General features: G+C 60.5%; 1 protein-coding gene across 2 annotated transcripts; it reads left to right on the forward strand.

The window, feature by feature from the left end:
* The first annotated feature begins 63 nt into the window (after positions 1 to 63).
* On the forward strand, positions 64 to 23,871 carry CLCN7 (Cl-/H+ antiporter 7). 2 transcript variants are annotated; one of them, XM_045784694.2, is made up of 25 exons: positions 64 to 295; positions 7,079 to 7,150; positions 10,538 to 10,609; positions 10,722 to 10,787; positions 11,196 to 11,328; positions 11,598 to 11,707; positions 12,312 to 12,392; positions 13,214 to 13,276; positions 13,365 to 13,448; positions 14,077 to 14,170; positions 14,404 to 14,468; positions 14,963 to 15,079; positions 15,752 to 15,806; positions 16,260 to 16,320; positions 16,800 to 16,938; positions 17,728 to 17,821; positions 18,939 to 19,108; positions 20,132 to 20,183; positions 20,399 to 20,526; positions 20,692 to 20,777; positions 20,999 to 21,128; positions 21,667 to 21,726; positions 21,796 to 21,972; positions 22,103 to 22,183; positions 22,402 to 23,871. In XM_045784694.2, exons 1-25 carry the CDS (start codon positions 143 to 145, stop codon positions 22,486 to 22,488), a joined length of 2,430 nt encoding a protein of 809 aa, XP_045640650.1. In that variant the 5' UTR covers positions 64 to 142; the 3' UTR covers positions 22,489 to 23,871. The 2 variants fall into 2 exon arrangements, with proteins under 2 accessions (XP_045640650.1, XP_087709906.1); XM_087853780.1 differs by lacking the exon at positions 64 to 295 and adding an exon at positions 5,372 to 5,729.
* Positions 23,872 to 23,881: the final 10 nt, after the last annotated feature.

A 23,881-nucleotide genomic window follows, 5' to 3' on the forward strand; every position in this document is an offset into this window, starting at 1 on the left:
AGGCCCCCCGCGCGCACGACCCTGCGCGGCCGCCGTCGTGCGTCACGTGGGCTGTCCTCGCGGGTCACGTGGCCGCGGCGCGGGTCACGAGAACAAACACCGGGCAGCAGAGCTTCCCGGGCCGGTCGGTCCGCCGGTGGCCATGGCCAACGTGTCCAAGAAGGTGTCGTGGTCCGGCCGCGACGTGGACGACGACGAGGCGGCGCCGCTGCTGCGGAGGACGGCGCGGCCCGGGGCGCCGGCCGGCGAGAGCACGCCGCTGCTGAACGGGGCCGGGCCGGCGGCCGCCCGCCAGGTGAGGCCCGTCCACCGGGAGAGCCCCGGGCCCGCGCCTCAGTCTCCCCGCCGCCGAGAGCCGGCGTCGCCGTGGCTGGCGTAAGCCGGGCCTTCCCCGCCGGTCCCACCTGGGGGTCAGCGGCTCTGGCGGGCGGAGGTCGCTCCGTCGCCGGTGGCCCTGTGCCCGGCCGCTGCTGACCGGCGCATCGGTGCTCCGATCGTCCCCCTCGGTGAAGAGGAGGAAATCGAGCCGCGGACGGGTGTGGGAACGTGCCCGGGGTCGTCTTTGGCAAGTGGCAGCGCTGGCCTCGGAACCTGGGCCCTGGGGTTCTGGAGTCTTGGGAGGAAGCTCTGGGCCGGGTGACTGGTGGGGTTCGAGGAGCAGGCCGAGCTCACCGTGACACTGTGTTCTGAGCCTGCACGAACTTCCGGCTGCCGAGTTTTCTCTTGCCGTGTGGGCCACCCTTCTCTGCGGGGATCAGTGCAGGGCGATCGTAGGCATGACAAGTGTTTGCACCCAGTCTTCCTTACCAATTAAACGGAATTAGAGCGTGCAGACAGACGCTCTAAGCAACAAGTCCGAGTGGTTGTAGTGTGTTCACGTAGCTATGCGGTTTGCGTCTTTGAACGCATGTATGCGTGTTGTGTTCATTTTGAGTTAATGAGCTGTTTTTATTCGTCGGTCTTATTCTATTTTTGGTATCGTTCTTTTCTTAGTCTGTATCTGTCCTTTAACGTTAGAGCGGTCTTTAGAAATTAGGAACGACCCAAGCGGCAGGGTGTTTCTGTCGGGCTTATCTCCAAGTTCCCCCAGTCCCTTGGACATGCATCAGAGAGTGAAGGTGCAGGTCTGTTCTTTGAGTGAAATCTTATGCTGAAATGCTCACTGTGTCTACGTGAGAAGTGATCTGAAATGGCTAATTTGGAGAGGGGCCTTGAGGGTGCTTTGTTATTTTCTTGTTGGAACATTATTTTTTCCCTTTGAAAGACAGTAACCTGGGGTCGACAAAATGGAATTGTGAAACTGGCTTTACAGGTAAAGAGACTGGAAACGTTGAAGTGGAATTTGGGTTTATCTCAGGACTGAATGTGCATTTCCTACTTATCTTTGCAAGTAGACACAGGAGTTGGCTTTAAGAAGAGCCTTTTCAACTCTTAAAAAAATAATTCCGTTAAAAAAAGGTTGCAAAATATGTTTGTGTTTAGTAACACCTGATCATTTTTCTTAAACAATTAAGAATTATTATGCACCTACTGTGTGCCCAGCTGCATGCAGTTTGCCTGGAACACAGGTGCAGAAGCAGCTTCCTTCCAACTGGTTGTAGGCTCATGGAGAAATATGCCTGGTGCTCTGTGAAGACTGTGTGAGGGGCCCCAAGGGCAGGAGAGGTCCCATTTGGGTTCAGTCTTGAGGAGTGCAAGACCCTCAGGCGGGCCGATAGGCGGGAAAGGCTGAAGTGTGTGTTAGGGATCCCCTGTGAATTTGGAAGGTAGATGGGAGTGGGAGACAGGCGGGTCAGACTTGTAGGGGACAGCTGCTGGCTTTGAATTTGGCTTTATCTCAGGGAGAGTCCTGCGGGAAGCTGGAGATTTCAGTCCTAAGGGATTGGAGCTCGCTTTGTGCGGACCGGTGGCAAGGGGGAGACCGCTCCGCACCCCAGGAGACAAGCCCCGTGGCCTCTTTTGCCTCAGAGTCCTCCCCTGCAGAAAGATGAATGTGTGTGCTGCCCTGAGCAGGGCCTGTCCCAGCTGGTGGACGGTAGCCACTCTCAGTGGATTAGTATCAGAAACGGCAGCATGAAAGTGTCTGTCTTTGGGTTGTCGTTCATGGGGCGACTCCGCTGGCAGCTGACAGGATTCCGTGATGCTGGCTTTCTGGTGGGGAAGGTCTGCCCTGGGCCCACAGGCGAAGTTCAGCATTAGGCTCCCGGGGGGGGGGCACCCTAACTCTGCAGCCAACGGTGACCTGTAAGCTGCTGTCAGTCCATTTGAACTAAAATGACAGCCCAGACCAACAACCGCCCTACAGGAACGTTCTAGTGAATCAGACGTGGGAGCTCGTCTTGGCCAACTCCCAGTGCTTTGGGGTTTGTTGTGTGGTGTCCATAGGTGGATGGTGGTGGTGTGGGCACGAGCAGAGCCTGCCAAGCTCCCGAAGTAGCTGCCCTGGGCAGCGTGTGCCATGTGGCCGTCCTGCCGGGCTGCTCAGTGCCCCGCAAGGAGCAGGTGCGGCCTGCTATCCTGGGCAGGGGGGGCTGATGACTGGTCCTAGCTCAGCCTCCATCTGCCCGGGAGCAGGCTGTTCAGAGCCACCTGTGGGTTACGGTTCCCTGCGTCAGGACCCTGGGCCCATCGTGCGGGAGTGTGGGGTGATGGTGAGTTACCAGCGAGTCCCTGCCCTTCTGCAGGGACAAGGAGAGGGTGAGGTCAGCCAGCAAGTCATGGTCATGTGTGTGGGCAGTGGGAAGCAGAGCATTTCGAGAACTCACACAGGGAACTCTAAGGCAGAAACAGATGCTCCAGAGGTGGAGGGGGGGTATTTGCAGTGTTTGTAAATGCAGGACATTTCCAGGGACCTCGGCTTTGGGAAGCTCCACCTGGGACACCTTGGGGCTGGGGGCGGGGGTAGGACTCTCAGGTTAGTGTTTAGACTTAGTTCTAGGGATCTTGCTTCTCTGGGAACTGGGTTACCTCTGTGTCCTGCCCTGACGACTGGAGCCACAGACCGCAGCCTGAGAGTGCCGGGGGAGGGGCAGGGGTGCTCAGCGGCGGGCCATCTCTCGTCCTCACCGGCCCTTTGAGTTCTGCTCTACGGTAAGTGAGCACTGCACCTTTCTCCTAGGTGCCTCTTAGGGCTCAGCTCCTCCTGGAAGTTCCTCTGCCTCCGCGTCCTTGACCCGTCCTCCCCCCACTCTGTCTGCGCACCCACAGCCTCACTTTGTAGGCTTCAGGCTGGCTGCTGCAGTGCCCTCCCCGAGGGTTCCCCACACCTGCGTCTCTCCTGCCGTCAGTCTCACCTGTGCACGGTCAGTCCTGCCTGCAGCAGGGGCGTAGACTCGAGAGCGGAGGGACAGGACTGGGCCCAGGCCCACACAGAGGGTCCCGGGAGCCCCCCGCTGCGCAGCTCAGGCCTTCTCCTCATTGGGGTTCAGCCCGCAGGCCTCCTCGTCCACCTGACCTTGCACTTACCTTGTTTACGGGCATCTGCCTGCTTGGCCTGAAGTTTCTGGCTGCTGGAGCCCTCTGTCCTCCATGGCTGCTGGAATACACAACACCCCAACAGGACAGCAAACGGTCTTTGCATTGTTTTTACACTTGGTTTGACTGTGAGTGAAAACCTATAACAAAATTTACCACCTTGACCAGCTTCAAACATACAGTTCAGCGGGATGAGAGGCATTCACATCGTTGTGTAACCGCCCTGCCACCCACCCAGGGAACCGGTCCGTCTTGCACAACTGAAACTGTCCCCATGAAACACTGAGCCCCAGCCCCTCCCCAGCCCCTCGTGCCCACCCTTCTGCTTTCTGTCTCCATAAACCTGACTGTTCTAGAAGCCTCCTCCTGTGCTGTGAGTGGGATCATATGGTGTTTGTCTTTTTGTGACCGGCTGCTTTCTGTTAGCAGAACGCTCTGAGGCTCGTCCGTGTTGGAGTGGGTTGCAGAATTTCCTTCCTTTTGAAGACCAGGCGACCTTGTGTTGCCTTGTGTGGCAGTAGTTTAGCCATTCATCTGTCAAGGGACACTGGGGGTGCTTCCACCCCTCGGCTGGTGTGACTCATGCTGCTGGGGGCACAGTGTGCAAGCGTCTCATGGGTTCCTGCTTCCAGCTCTTTTCAGGACACACCAGGGGTCAGATTGCTGGGTCACGTGGTCATCCTGTGTTTAATTTTCCAAGGAAGCACCACACTGCTTTCCACAGCCGCTGCACCGTCGTGCACCCCCACCCCAGCGTGCGGGGCGCCAGCTTCCCACATCCTCCCCGGCACGCGCTGCTCTGTGGTTCGGCGGTGGTGTTGAGCATGTTTTCACGTGCTCGTTGGCCCTGCGTGTGTCGCTGTTGGAGACGTGCCTTCAGGTCCTCTGCCCACTTTTTTAAACCGTGCTGCTTTTGCTGTTGTCTTGTAGGAGTTCTTGACGTGTTGTGGATGTTAACTCTTTTCGGACGTGCGATTTGTGATACGCTGTCCGTCGTACAGGCCGCCTTTTCGCTCTGTTGTCTCCCGTGACGCACAGAAGTTTCTCAGTGTGATGTGGCCATCCCCTTTACGTGTACATTTTTTAAATGTTTACAAATAAGTGTGGGTTTACAGGAAGTTGACAAAGCCTCACAGAGAGGGCCCGTGAGCCTTCCCCCAGGTACCTCCATGGCTTCTGTCCCACAGAACAATAGCACCGAGCTGACACCGGGACATCGACACGGGCACCTGTGTGCTTCTCTGCCCTTAAGTCCCGTGTCTGTGTCCGTGCCACCACAGTCAGCATGCAAAGTACACACCTCAGCATGGAGCTCTCTCGTCCTGCCTCTGTGGGCACCCCTCCCGCACCCCGATCTGTTCTCATTCCCTCGGCCCGACGTTTTGAGTGCAGGTCAGCCCGGCTGCTCCATATGTCATCTCCAGGATTGGCTGCTTTCACTGAGCATCACGCCCCAGAGATTTCATCTAGGCTCTTGTGGGTGTCGGTAGTTTGAGGAGTCGGGATGGAATCTAACCTTTGTTCAAAAGAAAGAAACAGACACAGCATCAAGTAAATCACTGAACTCCGAGGGATGTTTCCTGGAAGATGCACTTAAAGCCCAGAAAAGAGAAGCGAGGGAAGGGAGGGGCCGCCACTTCCCAGTCCAGGCATGCTCTCTTGGGGTGCAGGCCGCCCTGCCCAGCTGGCGTCCTCTGGTCGGGCGCCGAGGACCTGTGTCACCTGAGCTAGTGAGTCTGTGCCAACTGGACCTTTCTTTCTTTCTTTCTTTCTTTCTTTCTTTCTTTCTTTCTTTCTTTCTTTCTTTCTCTCTCTCTCTCTCTCTCTCTCTCTCTTTCTTTCTTTCAGATTTTATTTATTTGAGACAGAGCGAGCACGAGCAGGGGCAGAGAGAGAACCAGGCTCCCTGCTGAGCAGGACCCCGGGATCATGACCTGAGCCGCAGCCAGACGCTTCACGAACTGAGCCCCCCAGACCCCCATGACAGGACCGTTTTCGTCACACCTCCCGAGGCTGCAGCCCAGCTCTTGGAAACTGCAGATTCCCGAGGAGATGTGTGATGGCCCTGACTCTGAGCCCCCTTGTTGTGGAGGGATGACTGCCCGGTGTAACCAAGGTTCTTTCCTGATCACTGTTGGGTGAGATAGAACTGGCCAGACGGACTTTCTCTGTGGCTCCATCTGCCAGGTCGGAGGGCAGATTGCGTTCTCCTCTGCTTCTCACGCTTTCAGCGCCACCTGGCCTTGTTCAGCCAGGTTTGTCCATCTTTGCACCCCGTCTGCCTGGCCGGTCTGTGTGTACGGACACATCCCCAGGGACGTGCATTTGGTGTTGCTGTGGCCGGGTGGTGGCCCAGAACCCCTCCTGCTCATGTGTGTCCTGTCTGTGGAGCAGAGGCTGCAGCCAGGTCCGGGCCCCTCTTGGGTGCAGTTGGCTTGAGAACTGGGACTCCTTGCTGGGCCGGCACGGTGGCCAGCGGGGCTAGCCCTCCTGCCCGAGGCTGGGAGCCAGGGAGCCTCAGCCTGCCTGTCTCATTGTATTCAGCAGTTTGGGGGCGTTGTCAGTGTGTGTTTCTCTCCGCGAGCCCCGTGCTGGGCTCAGTGTGCGCCTGTGGAGAGGAGGGAGCACGCTGAGCCTCCCGGGAACACGCTGCTCCGAAGCCCCCCGTTGTGGGGCGAGCGTGTGCGGCGCTGGCCGGGGAGCCTGAGCGTGCCCGGACTGTGTTTGCTGCAGGCGCCTGGCTCTGGCCGAGTTTGTAGAGTAAGCATGGGGACAGGTTAGGGCGATAACTAGTAGCAAACTAGAACAGTTGTAACAATAGATTGACATAAAAGTGCTGCACTCAGGGCTCCTGTGGGGGTGTGAGGCGGTAAATGCCCCCGTGATGGCTTGAAGTGAGGAGAGCGGCCCCTTGTGATGCAGCACGAGGGGACTGCTGCCCTTCTGACCACGGCAGGAGGACGGTCATCTGCTTCCTGCTGACTGCACACGCCTGAAGCTGTGGAGAAGGGGGACGATTATATAATTTGTTCACGTCCCTGCGGCAGGTTTTCACCGCGTGCAGGGCCGCTGGATAAACGGCAGGGCGCCCAGCTACACCTGCACTTCCGAGAAACCACGAGTCCTGTTTCCACACAGCGTCTGGGACATACTTACCCTGAAACGTGTTTCTCTGAAATGCAAACGTGGCGGGCGCCCGTGTTCTGCCTCCTAGGCCTCGCCGTAGCCGTGCGCTGTGTGTGAGGGCAGTCACGTGCCTGCTTGCCTGTCCTCTGTGGCTGACAGGGGTGTAGCCGTGTGTCTGGAGGGCCTGCCTGGAGGCTGGGCGCAGCTCCCCGCCTGCCAGAGCCCCTCAGTCTCATGATGAGGGGACACAGGAAGTGGGGGGGTGGGGGAGCCTGAAGGACGGTGTCATGGGTGCCTTGCAGCCCTTGGCCCCTGGGGCAATCGGGTGTCTGCAGTCTCATCTGTGCCTTAGGCCAAGAGGGGGCAGGGCCTCTGGGGTAAAGAAGGCCTGGACTCGCGCAGAGCCTGGACTTCTCTGGGGTCCAGCACCGGCCACGACCTGTGACTGAGCACCCTGTGATTTCTCTTGTGCTTCTAGTCGCCACGCTCAGCATTTTTCCGGATTGGACAGATGAGCAATGTGGAACTGGACGATGAGCTGCTCGACCCGGTGAGTAGTAGACCCTTTCCCGTCCTTTCGGCTTTCAGCGCCTACCCTTCCCCAGGAAGGGCGGGGCGGCTCCTGCAGAGGCGCCGCCGAGCAGAGGGCCGACGGTAAATGCTGAGCGAGAAGGTGGCGGACGGCAAGCAGGGCCGTGCAGAGCGAGAGGACAGGTGCGGACAGTCCGTGCAGAGCTCGGGGACAACATGATGAAAAGACGATGGGGCCCCCAGAGGCTGGGTGACCAGGGAGGTCGGCTCTGAGTGTCTGAGTCCCCTGAGGCTGAGCCACATGAGTGGAGATGGGGCCAGTGCACGCCAGCAGGGAGCACCGACCTGTCCTGGAAACGTGCAGGAAGCAAGGCCAGGGGAGTAGGCACCGTGTGGGGGAGACGGGCCCCGAGTGGGCTGGAGGTGGCTCTGGGGACAGGGATCTCTGGAGTCTGGGACCTGGGACAGCATGATGTTCTCCTGCCCTGTGCCAGGCTGTCTGGCAGCTTCTGGGGCATGTTTGCTGAGCCCGCCCTGCTCTCCAGCCTTGCACGTGACTTCCTCCTCAGGGTTTTGTGGTTCTGACCTGCGACCCTCTCATGCCCGGTGACGGCCAGTTGATCTTTCCTGTGCTGGTGGCCATGCGTATGTCTTCTTTGCAGAAATGTCTGTGCAGATCCTGTGCCACTTTAATTGGGTTGTTTGTGTTTTTATCATTGGGTTGTAAGAATTCTTTTTATATCAGATGCACATTGCTCATCAGGTACAAAATTTGCAAAAAGTTTCTTCCACTCTTTGGATGGTCTTCTCACTTTCTGACAGGTTCCTTGGAAGTACAAAACCTTTTATTTATGTATTTATTTATTTTAGAGCGTGGGGAGGTGGGGGAGGGGCAGAGCGTGAGGGAATCTTAAGCAGGTTCCACACCCAGTGCAGAGCCCAACACGGGGCTCGATCCCACGACCCAGAGATCATGACCTGAGCCGAAATCGAGTCGGACGCTCAGCTGATGGAGCCCCCAGGAGTCCCCGCAAAAGCTGTTAATTTTGTTGAAGTCCAGCTGACCGTTCTTTTTCAGTGTTATATCTAAGAATCCACTGCCTAGTCCAAGGTCAGAAAGATTTTCTGCATTTTCTTCTGAGAGCTCTGTAATTTTAGACCTTTGATCCATTTTTTACTCATTTGTGTCTGGCGGAAGATAAGGGTACAGCCTCATTTGTGTGTGGCCATCCAGTTTCCCAGGCCCTTTCTCAGGAAACCACTCTTTCCTAACGAGTGGTCTTGGCACCGTGTCACAAAAGCAGTTGGCTGCAAACGTGAGGGTTTCTCTCGGGGCTCTGCTTGCCTTCCACCCATCCCCACATCTGTCCTTGTGCTGGGGCCACGCCGTCTGGAGGACTAGAGCTTTTGTGGTGAGTTTTGAAACTAGGAAGTGAGAGTCCTCCAGGTTTGTTCTCTTTTTTCTTTTTTAAAGATGTTATTTATTCATTTATTTTGAGAGAGAGCAGGAGCAGGGGAGCAGCAGAGGGAGAAGCAGGCTTCCCGCTGAGCAGGGAGCCCGATGCGGGGCTCGATCCCAGGACCCTGAGATCATGACTTGAGCCGAAGGCAGACGCTTCACTGACGGAGCCACCCAGGCGCCCGTTCTCCTTTTTCAAGGTCATTTTGGCTGCTCGAGACCCCTTCCGTTTCCATGTGGTTCTCGGACCAGCATGTCCGTTTCTTCAAGGACGCCCGCGGGGCCTGTCTGGGGCTCGCTGCTGCTTCACACTTAGTCTTCTGACCCAGGAACCACAGGGTCTTTCCATTTATTCACATCTCCCGTTCCTCTCAACGGTGTTTGGTGGTTTTTAGCGCACACATCTTACACTTCTTCTGCTGTGTGTATTTTAGGAATAAATTTCATTTTATTCTTGATGCTGTCCTAAGTTTTCTTAATTTCATTTCTGGCTGCTCCTTGCAGGTATGTAGAGGAGCCTTTGATTTTTGCATGCCAGTCCCATAGCCTTCAGTCGTGTTGAGTGCATTATTTTAATAACTTCTTAGTGTATTTGGGGATTTTGTGTATACGAGGTCGTGTCTTCTGCAAATAGTGAGTTTTACTTCTTCCTTTCCGCTCTGGATGCCTTTTCTCTCTTCTTGTCTGCTTGCCCCGGTAGGACCTCCAGGACCGTGTGGGGCGTCCTTGTCTTGTGCCTGATCTTAGGGGAGAAGCTTCCGTCTCACCATCGAGTGGGACGCTCACCGTGGGGTTTTCCTAGACGCCCTGATGAGATTGAGGGGGTTCCTTTCTGTTCTTACTTTGTGACGTATGTTTGCCATGGAGTGTTGGATTTTTATTAGATCCTTTTCCTGAATCCGTTGAGATGATCCTGAGGATTTTGTCCTTTATTCTGTGGAAATGGTATTGAGCTGTTTTTACTCACAACACTGCAAACACCAAATGTGTGGGTTTTCCTCAGCAAGCACTTCTCCAGTTCTCTGCAGTGTCCCACACTGTAACTCAGTTCTGACACTATCTGCCCGGCATGGGTGCAGACCCCCCCAAGGCTGAGGGCCCGGTCCCACAAGACCGCCCCCACTCCAGATGGCACTCACACGCCCAGGCTGTCAGCAGCCGTAAGTCAGGGTTCTCATGACCCCCTTCTCGAGCACCGTGGTTTGCTGGAACGGCTCACAGAACTCAGGGAAACACCTTACTTATGGTGACTGGTTCATCATCAAGGATATGACTCGGGAACAGCAGATGGAAGACACCCACAGGAGGGGTGTGGCGGGGTGGGGGGGCAGGGAAGGAGCACGGAGCTGCCAGGCCCTGCCCCGGAGCGCCCCCTCCCCCTCTCGGCACTTCCGTGTAGCCGGAGGCTCCCGAACCCCTTCACTTCGGGTTTTCAGGGAGGCCGGTTCCACAGGCGCGGTGGATTAGACGGTCAGTGGTCGGTGTTGGGCTCGGTCTGTGGCCCCTCCCCCTCCGCAGAGGCTGCAGGTCAGGGTGTGGAACAGAGAGTTCTGCTCTCTGAGTGAGCCTTGGTCTCCTGGCTGGCAGCCCCCACCTGTCTCTGAGCACACAGAAAACACCCTCCAGAGAGGCCGCGGGATTTCAGAGCTGGGTGCCAGCACCTGGGACGCGATCAGGGACGTATTTCCCATGGTTCCACAAACACGAGGTCTCTCGATTTTCGGATATGTCGCTGGGGTGATCCTAACCTGGCCATGGTGCCGAGGGACCCATCTGCTTGCATCTTGTCCAGGACGCTGTGTCTGGGTTCCTGAGGGGCGTGGGCCTGCACTTCCAGACTCCTGGCTTTGTGGGACAGACGGACACGTGCCCCCTCCGCTTCTCGTTCGCATTTGCTCCTAAACGTGCTGTTTGTCAAGTGTGTGTCTCTGCCTCTGACTTCTGCAGGAGATGGACCCCCCTCACCCCTTCCCCAAGGAGATCCCGCACAACGAGAAGCTCCTGTCCCTCAAGTATGAGGTGCGCCTTCTCCCTCTGCACCCTGACCCTGAGCAGCCCCCGGGCCCCTTGTCCCCCTCCCCCGCCTGCCGTGAGCCCGGGTCAGCCGCGTGTCGTGGGTGCTGTCCTGCAGAGCTTGGACTACGACAACAGCGAGAACCAGCTGTTCCTGGAGGAGGAGAGGCGCATCAACCACACAGTAAGTCTGGGCTGGCGTGTCCTCGAGACCGTGCCTCCCCCAGCTGCCCTGGCGCTGCTCCCCATTCTGGCCGCGGCCATCTCCCACCCCCTCCGTGGTCCTCGAGCCTCTAAATCTGGAGCCAGAGACGCCAATACAGGACACGGGGCGGGAGTGGGTGTGTCGGGGGGTGTGATGGAGAAGGACACGCGGAGTCGTCAGCCACAGTGTGGGGTGGTTGCGAAGGCCCACGACCTCTGAGACGTCGACCAGAGGCTGCCTCCCCGGGCGCGGGGTCCCGCACGTGGCATGCCGTTGCTCGTGGCGGCGGCTGGCAAAACCCCAGGAGCTGGTCGCGCCGTCTCCGGAGTGGCCTGTGAGTGGGGGCCTCCCCACCGCGCCCACTTCTGACAGCTGCCCTCCCCACAGGCCTTCCGGACGGTGGAGATGAAACGCTGGGTCATCTGTGCGATGATTGGGATCCTCACGGGCCTTGTGGCCTGCTTCATCGACATCGTGGTGGAGAACGTGGCCGGCCTAAAGTACAAGGTCGTCAAGGACAGTATCCTTCGTCTGTAGTCCCCAGCACAGAAGGGGGCACGGGCTCCGCCGCGGAGCCCGCGGGTCCTAGGAGTGGCTGTGCAGCCCTGAGCCGGCCGGTGGTGCGAGGCCTCCGAGCCGGGCGTGTTTGCCATCCAGGTGGGAGAGGTGTGGCTGCGTGGTTGCATCTCGTGCCAGGGCGGGGGGCACTCTGGGCCCAGAAGGCTGGGCCGCAGGACTGCAGCAGGCAGGCCAGGGCTGAAGCTGCCAGTCGTCCTTGATGAGCGCCAGATATTGACAAGTTCACGGAGAGGGGCGGGCTCTCCTTCTCCCTTTTGCTGTGGGCCACGCTGAACTCCGCGTTCGTGCTTGTGGGCTCTGCGATCGTCGCCTTTGTGGAGGTACCGCCGCCAGGAGGTCACAGCAGGGTCTCCTATGGGTGGGAACCCTGAAGCTCCTACTGGCGAGGTCCGCGGGGCTACACTGGCGGGGCTACACTGGCAGGGCCTCCGGCATAGGTGTTAATGGGCAGTCAAAGCAGAAGGCGCCCGGTTCCCGTGGTGCCACTCCTGCCCTGCGCAGCGAGGACCCCGGGGGGTGCCCGGGACGTGCAGGCCTCACCATCAAGGCTGGTCCAGGTGGAAGGAACCACGCCTTCTTTCCAGGACTTCTCCCAGAAGCCTCTCTCCCTGTAGTCTGCCTCTTTCTTTGCTTCTCCCTTGGGTGTAGCATCCGGAAACTTCCATCTGTGGTGCAGTGTGGTGCCCCTCCCGCCCCCACTTGGGGACACTGGGCCTACTTTCCGCTCCATTCCCGACCCTTCCCATGGCCTGCTCCCCACTACCCCCATCATCACTGCTTTTGGAATGGGGAGAAGCAGGAACCCCTCCATGGGCAGCTGTCCCCTGCCCTGGGCACCACGTGGCCGTGTCCGCCTGGGCCCTTGGCGGCTGTAGCACCTCCCTTGCTCAGCCTGGCTCAGTGCCCGCCTCTCTCTCCTTCCAGCCGGTCGCCGCTGGCAGCGGGATCCCACAGATCAAGTGCTTCCTCAATGGGGTGAAGATCCCCCATGTGGTCCGGCTCAAGGTGAGGCCCGGAGGGGGCGCTGGGCTGGGAGCTGCCGCTTTGGCTCCGACACCTCTGGGACTTGGCCAGACTCGCTCTGTGGGCTGCCCACGTGCGTGTGTATGCATTTCACGTAAATTTTCTTTGGAAGGGGGTAAAGTTTTCTCTCTTGCGCTGTAAATGACACACACGTGCTTGAATGAGGCGTCCACTGTGACCACAGGCTGCGCGGTGTTAGGGTCTCAAGGTGAGAACAGCTCTGTTGGAGTGGGGGGTGCACCCGCCCTGAGTCTTTTCCTGTGTTCATAGTTTTCCTCGATACTCATCATGCTTAACGTTCTCGAAAACGCCCCAGTTCTGAAGAGATTGGAGTGTCAGGAGCGTGGTTCCTCCGAGGCCATTTCCAGAAGCCAGAGGCTTCTCTCCGCCCTTCTGGGGCGGTGTGCTCCCGGGGCCTGCAGCTGTGTACCGGGGCTGCGGGACCGGTGGCGGCAGCCCGAGGGAGCAGGGTGGTCCTGGCCGCACACCACAGGGTCCAGCCTGGCGGGCGCGGGGGTGGCAGATACACCCGGATCGTGTCCACAGGAGCGGGGGCTGCTGCTTTCGGCTCTCTGGGACACACGACTTACCGGGTTAGAAAACTGGAAGGTTTGCCAAGGCAGGAAAGAATCAGCCAGAATCCCAGCACCGAGGATGCCCGCCATACACTGGCCCCCCTGCACGCCTTCCTTGTCTCGTGGGTTTGGAGCTGGGCGCAGTCAGGATAGCTTTGCGGATACGGTTTTGCTACACATTCTCTGTGTGGCCTTTAGAGACTCGACGTACCTTCCTTTGTGTTCTAGACCCTCGTGATCAAAGTGTCCGGCGTGATCCTGTCCGTGGTGGGCGGGCTGGCAGTGGGAAAGGTAATGGAGCCTGTTTGCTGCCTGTGACCGAGGCCAGTTTGTTCTCTTGGGGCCGTGCTTTCTGAGGGCAGCCGTCCTGTGCTTCCAGGAGGGGCCGATGATTCACTCGGGCTCTGTGATCGCCGCCGGGATCTCCCAGGGGAGGTCGACGTCGCTGAAGCGAGATTTCAAGGTGAGCGCTCTCCTGCTGACGCGGACGACCCTAGCATGTCCAGGAAGCTCTGCGGGGACCACGGCCTCGCCTGCAGTTGTTCCGAAGGCACGTGGGGCCTGGGAGGTCAGGAGTGGCTCACGCGCAGATTGAAGACACTTCATTTTCAAGATCTGTTTCAGAGCCATTTGTCACGTTTCCCCCAAAAGCCACCAGCATTCTGATGGGTGTTGCACTGACTTTACGTGGGAATTCAGAGACATTCGTGGTTTTTATGAAACAGTCTTGTGTTTTTACGTCAAGATCGTGTTTTCAGTGCCTCGTTTGTTTGGCATTTGTCTGGTCTTCTGCGGGGTTTTGAGGTGTCGGATGGGTCCTCACGCAGTCTGTGAAGGGTCGTCATTGTCACAAGCCTCCTTTCTTGGCCGTTGGTCTGTGAGGGCGCGTTCGGTGTGTGCTGCCACGTCTGTTCTGTGGTCTTCGTGAATCCACGTCGGTGGCCGTCCAGAAACCCCTCCGTGACCCCTGTCCCTCTCCCTCGGGCCCTGTCTCCGTGGCGCTCGCCGACCTTGCCGCGCTCTGAGGGAAGCACCCTTGGGGAGGCTAGCTTCTGCGTCTCCCCACATGTCCCCATGTGCTCCCGTTGCAGATCTTCGAGTACTTCCGCAGGGACACGGAGAAGCGGGACTTTGTCTCGGCGGGAGCTGCGGCCGGTGTGTCTGCTGCATTCGGAGCCCCCGTGGGTGAGGAGGGCAGCCCGCGTGGGGGAAGCCGTGGTCCCTCCTATGTGGAGGAGGGGTCTTGATGTTTGCAGACTGGGTGTGGGGTGAGGGTGTGGGCGCATGCCCCCGACAGGCCCGGTGGCCGCCTCTGCCAGTCTTGGTGCCCCTGGGTTGTGGGGTGTGAGGCTGCAGGGGCCACTGGCTCCCCTGTGTGTCCCGGGAGCACGTCAGGGCTGGGCTGCTTGCCATTCCAGGTGGGGTTCTGTTCAGCTTGGAGGAGGGCGCCTCCTTCTGGAACCAGTTCCTGACGTGGAGAATAGTAAGTGCCTTCAGAGGGCCACTCCCTTGCGGAGCTCAGGCCGTGCTGTCCCCTGGCCTCCGTTGCCTGGGCAGGCACCTGGCTCTCGGCCCGCACTGTGGTGCCCTCCCCTGGGGTCTCCAATCCGCTGCGCTGGGAGCTGCGCCCCTGTGGGGCTGCTACGGCCGGCTCTGCCCATCACTCAACCTGAGCTGCCCACTGTCCTACCGTGTGTGCCTCCCCTGTCAGCTGTGAGCCGTGTTTGCACCCCGTTGTCCTCTTCGGGCCCCCCAGACCCCACCGCACACCTCGTCCCTCGGCTCCATCACTGGCTTGGCCTTGACGCTCATGCAGACAAGGCCGCACCGCGCTTGGCCAGCCGTGAGAGGCCAGCACCTCCTGCGTGACCAGCGGGGAGGGTCCCCTCCCAGCACCCCCCCGGGCCCCCCAGCCCCCCGGCCCCCCAGCCTCCCATCCGTAGTTCTGACGGTACGTGTGCTCCCCTCTGCCCACAGTTCTTTGCTTCCATGATCTCCACGTTCACCCTGAATTTCGTCCTGAGTATTTACCATGGAAACATATGGGACCTCTCCAGCCCGGGGCTTATCAATTTTGGAAGATTTGACACAGAGGTAATACACTATGCTCCCTCGTTCTTTCTGATTCTTTCTCTGGCTTGGACCTTGGCCACATACTTAAGGTTCATCCTGAGAACGTGGACTCGGGAAACAGTCACTCTTAGCTGCAGGATTGAGCTCTTGGTTGTAAGTGCCAGGGGCTGGGAGGTGACCTAGGAAAGCTCACACCTGACCTACCCATGCAGGTGAGGACGCTTGGTACCCGCTGGGTGCTCTCGGGGGCATCTGGGCAGTCTACGGACTGTCAGATGGGGTGCGGAGACGGCGGGCCCAGGGTGCTCACACAGTCGCTTCCACGGGGCATGTGGGTGCTGTGCATTGAGACCCTTCTTCTAGGGCCAGCACACATGTGGACACAGCGGAGCCCTCGGGTCGCTCGGGGTCACGAGATGTGTTCCCGGGGCTCCCCTCACTTGTGCCCCCCTGACTGCCATTTGGCAAAAGTTCAGGCCATCCCCACCTTCAGGTGGACAAAGACCCGGGCCAGGAGCGGGTGAAAGTCTGCTCGAACACCCACACTTCTCTCCTGAGGACCTCCACAGTTGTGCGTGCGAGTCCTGGAGGCCCCGTGTGCGGGCCGACCACGGGCCGTGTCCATGCTCGTGTCGGAGTGGAGGGGGCTGGCGATGTTCTCCTCACAGGATGCTCGTTCTCTCCTCTGTGCAGACGATGGTGTACACGATCCATGAGATTCCTATCTTCATCGCCATGGGCGTGGTGGGTAAGGGCCGTCCCACGGAGGGACGCTTCCTGTCCCCCCCCAGGTGGCAGCTGGCGACTTCCAGTGGGGTCAGAGTGTGTGGCGGGGTCAGGGCCTGCCAGACCCCAGGCCTGGCCCAGCTTTGAAGTGGCTGGAGGGGGCCATGGTCCCCACACCCAGTAAGCTGTCCTCCCACGTCCCGCTCTGTGCACGCGCCCCCGGGAGGGAGCCCACAGCTGGAAGACCAGCGCTTTACCACCCCTGGAGAAGCCCTCGGTGGCGTGCTCCTCTAAGGAATAGATGAGCTCTGGACGGTGCTTTCTAGTCTGGAAAACCTTCTTCCGCGGAAGGAAGGCAGGGCCTTTGAGAAACCTGCCTGTCCGTCTGCCAGGCTGTGCTGACATAGAGCACACAGACCCTGTCCTCCTGGCCTTTCTCCCGGGTCCCTTACACGCTGCCCCCTCCTGGTCACAGGTGGTATTCTTGGGGCCGTGTTCAATGCCTTGAATTACTGGCTGACAATGTTTCGAATCAGGTGAGAAGCCTCCGTTTTGTGGACCCGGGGCCTTTGAAAATGGGTGTGTTGTGGGCTCTGTGCCCATGGGGGTGCTGGAAGGCCACGTGCTGATGGGCCTCCTTGGTGTTGGTTCGTAGGGCGGGGAGCCACATGAGGCTGGGCGTGGCTGGAGGCTTGGGAGGCCCTGGGCCAGGGGACAGTTGGGCCTGCGGAGGCCCTCTTGCTGTCAGAAGAGCAGCTCTCGGAGCTTTCGGGTTTCTCGAAACCTTCGGGGAGGGCCCTGGGCTTGAGGAAGCACTTCTTCCTTCTCGTTCTCTTGCCTGGACTTAAAACGCGGTCGGCGAGTGCCCAGCAGATGACCTGGTGATTGCGTGCGCTGTGTCGCCCCCGGTCGTGTCCTGTGATGGGCTCTCCTGAGACACGGACTCCAGGTGCCGTGGCAGCTGCGTGGGTGTCCAGCCGTCCTGAGGTCCCGTCCGTCCTGCTGTTTGCTCTAGGTACATCCACCGGCCCTGCCTCCAGGTGATTGAGGCCATGCTGGTGGCTGCGGTCACGGCCACGGTCGCCTTCGTGCTGATTTACTCATCCCGAGACTGTCAGCCCCTGCAGGGGAGCTCCGTGTCCTACCCCCTCCAGGTAGGAGGCCCAGGCCCGGTGGGCAGGTCCATCAGGCAGGACGGGGCCGGAGGGTGGCCGACAGCTGAACTCCAGGCTCAGGTGGGCTTCACGGGCCTGCCGGGCATCAGCAGAGTGGACGTTACACTGGACGGGGTTTCCCCGATCGTCCTCCCAGAACGGCACTCTGCCGGGGGCCACACTTGGACTTCGGAAATGGGGGCTCATGGGTGTGGACTCGAGAAGCCCCAACACCCGCACAGACATGCTCACTGCAGCACGGCCACAGCCCGCAGGGATCAGCCCAAGTGCCCGCCAGCTGGCAAACCGATCAGCAGAACGCAGTTTGTCCACAAGTGGGTTTATTTGGCCGTGGAAGGAGCCAAAGCCCTGACACGCTGCCACATGGATGGACCTCAGAAACACCGTGGACAGAAGCCAGACACAAAGGCCTCTGTGTCGTGCGACACTCTGTATACGAAATGTCCAGAACCGGCACAGCCACAGAGGCAGAGCAGATGCCTGGTGGCCAGGGTGGGGGAACACCGGTGTCATGGGTGGGTCCTGGGCTCCAGAGCCACGCTGTTGAGCCCCGGAGTCCCCACGTGCCCCAGTGACCGCGTGTCCTGTGGACTGGCCCCCGCATGCTGGACCTGCCTCTGAAGCCCTCGCCGTTCCCAGGCCTGGGTCCTTGTGTCCTGCCTCCCGTGAGGCCACGACCTGCCCCAGCCATCACGTGGTTGGCCCCTGGCGCCGTGCAGGCCGGGACCAGTCTGCCCCACCGGCCCGTTCTCTCTTCCAACCTTGCAGCTCTTCTGTGCAGATGGCGAGTACAACTCCATGGCCGCCGCCTTCTTCAACACCCCGGAGAAGAGCGTGGTCAGCCTCTTCCATGACCCCCCAGGTACGTGCCTGAGCTCCGCGCCATCAGCCACATGTCCCCACGTGGGCCTTGATCCCTCCGGGCTACTCTGAGACTGACCCGCAGTCCCTGGGCCTGGGGGTCCCCTTCTGGCCAGCTGTGCCCCGAGGGCAGAGGTCACCATCCTTGCTGCGGAGGCGGGCACACTGTGCACAAGGGCTGGGGGCCCAGGGGTGGGCCAGGCCCTTCCCCTCCTGGGGGGCAGCTGCTGGGGCTTTCTCCATCGGTGACAACATTCCTGTGTCCCATGGTATTTTCCTCCTGGGAGCTGCTTGCACGGGGCACTCTCCAGCCTGGTGACACAGGCCACGCATGTTTCCTTTTTAAGTGCTCTCCACCCCCACCGTGCTGCTCAGAGTCATGACCCCGAGGTCAAGAGTCGCACGCTCCTCCGACTGAGCCCGCCAGGTGCCCCCAGCCACAGACATTTTTAATTTAAAAAAACAGATTGTGAGGGGCGCCTGGGTGGCACAGTGGTTAAGCGTCTGCCTTCACGCTCAGGGCGTGATCCCGGCGTTATGGGATCGAGCCCCACATCAGGCTCCTCCACTAGGAGCCTGCTTCTTCCTCTCCCACTTCCCCTGCTTGTGTTCCCTCTCTCCCTGGCTGTCTCTATCTCTGTCGAATAAATAAATAAAATCTTAAAAAAAAAACAAAAACAGATTGTGAATGCAGACCACTGCTTTTCAGAGCACGCCTTCCGTGGGCGCTGATCTGGGCAGCGGCCTCGCCTCCACCCATGGCACACAGGCCCACGAGAGCGCCTACTCTGTGTGTCCGTGGAAGGCCCCGTGTGGTGGTTCTGCGACATCACTTTCCCTTTTCAGTTCGGGATCCTTTAGGCCATCTCTAATTGCTCCTTGTCACGAGCAAGGTCGCTGAGAACTTTTCTAGCCTTTATGTCTCTGTGCACGTGCGATGGGTTCACACAATCTAGCAGGACGTTTAAATCCAGGGTGAGGCCGAGCCCTTGGTACAGGGCACCAAGCTGGGCCGTTGGGCGGACACCAACCTCCGGACTGGTTGGCAGCTGGGGCGGAACGACCGTGTTCTGGGTGAATCCACCTGGCAGGCCCTGGCCCAGCCCCCTCTTCCCTAGGCTCCTACAATCCCATGACGCTTGGCCTCTTCACCCTGGTCTACTTCTTCCTGGCCTGCTGGACCTACGGGCTGACGGTGTCCGCCGGTGTCTTCATCCCATCCCTGCTCATCGGGGCTGCCTGGGGCCGGCTTTTCGGCATTTCCCTGTCCTACCTTACGGGGGCCGCGGTGAGTATGGGCTTCTCCGTGGGCTTCTCCCAGGGCAGAGGGGCAGGTGCGTCAGAGCCCCTGGCCTTCGGCGTGGCCTCAAGCTCGTCTGGCTGCCGGTGTTGGACCGAGCACGCGATCAGCACGGCCATCTGCAGACGTGTTGGACAGAGACGCGCATAGGGAGAGGTGCTAAGTGTTACTAGAGTGCGTGCCCGGGGCGCGTGTGCCCGGCCTCTGGGGGGTAGGCTTCCCTTTTTTGTATTTCCTTTCCTATTTGAGTCTTTAAATTAAGATTTCTGAAACCATGAGAGGAGCCAAGGAAGGTGCCCTGTCCTCCCACCTGCTCCCTTTTCCGGTTCTGGCTGTGCCTGTGTCGGGTTTCTTCCAGCCGTGGCTCTGGATTTTTCTTTTTTAATTGAGAGGGGATTCACGTACCATCAGACGTCTCGCCGTGGAAGCGTGCAGTTGAGGGGTTCTTTGTATGCGAGAATCACCTGGGTCGTGTGTCTGTTGTTGCACACAGTGCTCTCCTCTCCCTAGGAAATCTGTGCCCGCTGGGTTACTGCTGTGCCCCAGCCCCCGCAGCTGCTCACCCGCCCTCTGTCTCTGCGGATGTGCCTGTCTGGGGCATTTCCGGAGCGGAGTTGCTTGCAGCGTGGCCTGTGTGGCTTCTCTCTTGCCGAGCACCGTGTCGACGGTTCTTGTCCGTGCTGGGTTCTCTCCCTGCACACACGGGGCGCCGCCATCCTCCCCTGCGTGCATCTGTCCCTCCTCCCGCCTTGGCCCGTGGACTTCTTGCCGTCTGTGCGGTGTGTGCGGCTGGCACACGTCCTCCGGAGCCTCCCAAGCGGGGCACACCCGGGGTGTTTCCACACTTCCGTTCTAGGTGCTCCCACACACCAGGGTGCATGTGTGTGCGAATTTTGGGGTTTTCTTCTAGTGCTGGCATTGCTGGGCCAGGGGCCCCAGGCGGTCACGTATCCCAGTGGGCTTGCGTAGGGGGCTGCCACTCCTCTGACACGTCCTCCATTATCCCCGCAGATCTGGGCGGACCCTGGCAAATATGCCCTCATGGGAGCAGCTGCCCAGCTGGGTGAGTCCTGGCCGCCACGAGGGCATCCCAAGGTCAGGAGGGGGCGTGAGTCCACTCCATGGTGGCATGCAGGGCCACTGTCCCCGCTCTTCAGCCTACAGGGCTAGACCACCAGGACAAATGGGTGGGGGCGCCGGCACGAGCAGTGGGAGGTGAGAGGGGTCGTGCGGAGCGGCCCGCGGGGGCTGGAGCCTACCCCCGACCTCCTCGGGCAGGTGGGATCGTGAGGATGACCCTCAGCCTAACAGTCATCATGATGGAGGCCACCAGCAACGTGACGTACGGCTTCCCCATCATGCTGGTCCTGATGACCGCCAAGATCGTGGGGGACATCTTCATCGAGGTGCGGCTTGTAGGAAGAGGCGTGCCTGCCTTCTTTGCCCCCTGCTCTGTGTGCCCCCCACCACGCCCCCAGCCGGGAGCCTGAGACTGGGGCTGGGAGGTCTGCAGCAGAGGCGGCGGGAGGGGCCCTCTAACTCTCTCAGCATCACCCGCTGCCCCTCCTTAGGGCCTGTACGACATGCACATCCAGCTGCAGAGTGTGCCCTTCCTGCACTGGGAGGCCCCCGTCACCTCTCACTCGCTCACTGCCAGGTATGGCCTGCGGGGGGGCCAGCAGAACAACGGACACCCCCGGGAGGTTTGGGAGGGCGTGCCGGTGTCCGGATGTCCGGGCGGCTGGCCGCCTGCCTCCTTGTCCTTGGGTTTCCTGCATCGGGTGGCTTCCTGCCCATTGAGCTTCAACTTTGGTGGGAAGAGAGGGCGTCTGTCACGTGGTTGGTTACGGCAAGGCCACAGCAGACGCTCTTCCCCAGGGAGGTGATGAGCACGCCGGTCACCTGCCTGCGGAGGAGGGAGAAGGTGGGCGTCATCGTGGACATACTCAGCAACACGGCGTCCAATCACAACGGGTTCCCCGTGGTGGAGTTCGCTGGCGACACCCAGGTACCCAGGGCCCCGGGCGCGGTGGACCGACCGTCCCACACATGTGCATGGCCTCGGGCGTGGTGTGTGGATTGGAAACTGTGCACGCACATCGAGCTCACCTCCACCAGCTGCAGAGGACCCGAGTCACACGGCCGGGAGGTGGTTTTGGAGGGGTGCTGACTGCTGGTCAGGGCTGCCGGCGCCCGCGGGTCTCAGGCTCCTATCCCACGCTGCACCATCGGCCAGGGAGTCGGGGCGCTGATGTGTGTCGGGAGCGGTCTGGACGGATGCGGTGGCGTGCGTCTCACCACGGCCTCTTGCTGTCTCGTCCTGGCTCCGGGTCACGTCCCGCTGCCGCCCCCGGACTCTGGGCGGTGATGAGCGCGTGCAGGCGGACTGCCTGCAGCAGGGCCAGGGCCCAGAGTTGGGGTCCACGCGTGGAGGGGGCACACAGCGGGGTATGCCCACGGCAGATGTCTGGGGTCGCGGCAGGGTGCCCCTGGGGCGGGAAGGGTCTCGGTCTCAGGCCCCCGCAGACGGTGGTCTCTGTCCGCAGCCCGCGCGGCTTCAGGGCTTGATCCTGCGCTCCCAGCTGATCGTCCTGCTGAAGCACAAGGTAGCTCCCAGGTGCCTGGGGGTGGGGCGGGAGACGGTGGGTGCGGGGTCTGACGCACACCGCCCGTAGGTGTTCGTGGAGCGCTCCAGCATGGGCCTGGTGCGGCGGCGACTGAGGCTCAAGGACTTCCGAGACGCCTACCCACGCTTCCCGCCCATCCAGTCCATCCATGTGTCGCAGGACGAGCGCGAGTGCACCATGGACCTCTCGGAGTTCATGAACCCCTCCCCCTACACCGTGCCCCAGGTGCCTGCCGCGGGCTGCCGCCAGGGACGGTGGTGTGCGGGGGTGGGGGGCTGCCAGCAGACCCAGGCTCGGTGGTCCTTCCCGGGTGGGTCCGGCCGGCAGCTCAGAGGAGGCCCTGCCCCCTTTGCAGGACGCGTCCCTCCCACGGGTGTTCAAGCTGTTCCGGGCCCTGGGCCTTCGGCATCTGGTGGTGGTAGACAACTGCAACCAGGCGAGTGGCCGGGATCTTCTGCCCGCCCTGCTCATAGGGGACGGGGGTGGGTGGACTTGCTGTCAGCCCGTCGGGGACTTAAGGTTCGGGACCCAGACTGGCCCCGTGCCCAATTCCAGGGCTCCCCCAGACGGTGCCGCCCCCCAGGGCCTGGAGCAGAGTTTCCACAGTGGCAAGAGGCTGCTGCCTGCCCCCCTGACCCAGCTCTGTTCCCACAGGTGGTTGGACTGGTGACCAGGAAGGACCTGGCCAGGTACCGGCTTGGGAAGGGGGGCCTGGAGGAGCTCTCCCTGGCCCAGACGTGAGGCCCTGGCCCCTCCCCGGGGCCCCCACCTCGCTCCCCGGGGAAGCAGTGGATCCAGTGTCCCCCAGTCCTCGGGACGTGTGTGTGTGTGTCTGTGTGTTCGTGCGCGTGCGAGAGCGAGCGAGCCGGCCCCCCCGGGTGGGGCCCCCTGCTGCTCCCGTGCTGTCTACTCCCCTGCGGGCCGGCCCAAGAGCACCACACCGTCTGTGCTTCACCTGCTGGGGCCTGGGGGGCGCACAGCTGCCCCAGAGGCCCGTAGCCTTGTCCCTTCGACTCCCGTCTGCGGCCTCGAGGTGACAGGCCTGGACCTGGAGGCAAGGGCCCTGGGGAGCAGACGTGGCAGCGGGCTCTAGAAAGAAGCCAGCTGTGTCCCAGACTTTCCACGTGGTCCTCCGGGATCTTTGCCAGAGAGAGCTGAGAACCATCAGGGGCCTGAACACTTCCGTCACCCTGATGTCCAGACTGACAGCTGTCGCCCGTGTGCACTGAGAGACTGGCATTCCTAAGCAGGGGGGCTCCCGCTGGCCTCTGAGGACTGCTGGCCCAGGGCCACCTTCTGGGCAGCTCTGGTACTGTCCTGGGGCAAGTGGGCTCTGGGATGGGCCAGTGAGCCTGGAGCAAGGACGCTGTCGTCCTCCCCGCCAGTGTCCTGTGTCCCCGGGGCCCCAGGGGACCTTTTCTGGAGGTGATTCCCTGGCCTGCTCCTGAGACAAGCCTGCACAGTTGCCATTGTGGCAGCCTGGGGGCGTGGGGGCAGTTCTCCTTGGTTTGGGCCCCTTTCAAGGGAGTGGGGCCATGAAAAGCCAGTCCGTTCCTGGCGGGAACCGTCTGGGGGACGCAGGGTGACGAGTTGGGGGGGCTCCGGAAAAGAGAAATAAAGGAATCGTACCCTGATGACCAGCACCGGCTCCCTGGTTCCTGCCCAGCACAGGCCACGGTCCAGCCGTCGGGGGTTTGCGGGGCCACTGAGTAGGGGGCTTCCTGGATGGGGATGCCTTGACCGTCCTGGGAGGGGATGGAGGCAGGAAGCCCAGAAACTCACGTGAAGGGGCAGTTGTGGCCAGCGTACGTCTGTGGGATATGCTGGTCTCGGTCTGGACGCCACTCTGGGCCACGAGGGGTGTGATGTGGTCCCCAGACCGGGGCTGACTTTGGAGCAGTCGCCTTGTCCTGGGGAGACCCCGGTCAGCCTTCGGTGGGAGGAACTGGGTGATCAGACGTGGGGAGCATGGGTCCACGCAGGCCTGACGCAAACTGGGGAGCACAAGGCTGGGCTTGGAAGACCTGGTGTGGGAAAGCGGGGGTGTCACGGTTCATGTTGATGACATGTTGAATCGAGCACGCAGTCCCCATGTTGGGTTAAATAAAACACTGGAAACTCGCACCTGTCTCTT

Source organism: Ursus americanus, chromosome 2 (genome assembly GCF_024610735.1).
Source record: "Ursus americanus isolate L20-20 chromosome 2, mUrsAme1.1.p, whole genome shotgun sequence".
Classification (NCBI taxonomy): Eukaryota; Metazoa; Chordata; class Mammalia; order Carnivora; family Ursidae; genus Ursus; species Ursus americanus.

What these genes read in the sequence shown, in the direction of transcription:
- CLCN7 (XM_045784694.2), top strand. Translation starts at nt 143, where the DNA reads ATGGCCAACGTGTCCAAGAAGGTGTCGTGGTCCGGCCGCGACGTGGAC. An exon ending in ACGATGAGCTGCTCGACCCG is followed by an intron (nt 7,151 to 10,537) that starts GTGAGTAGTAGA and finishes TGACTTCTGCAG; the next exon opens with GAGATGGACCCCCCTCACCC. An exon ending in CGCTGAAGCGAGATTTCAAG is followed by an intron (nt 13,449 to 14,076) that starts GTGAGCGCTCTC and finishes CTCCCGTTGCAG; the next exon opens with ATCTTCGAGTACTTCCGCAG.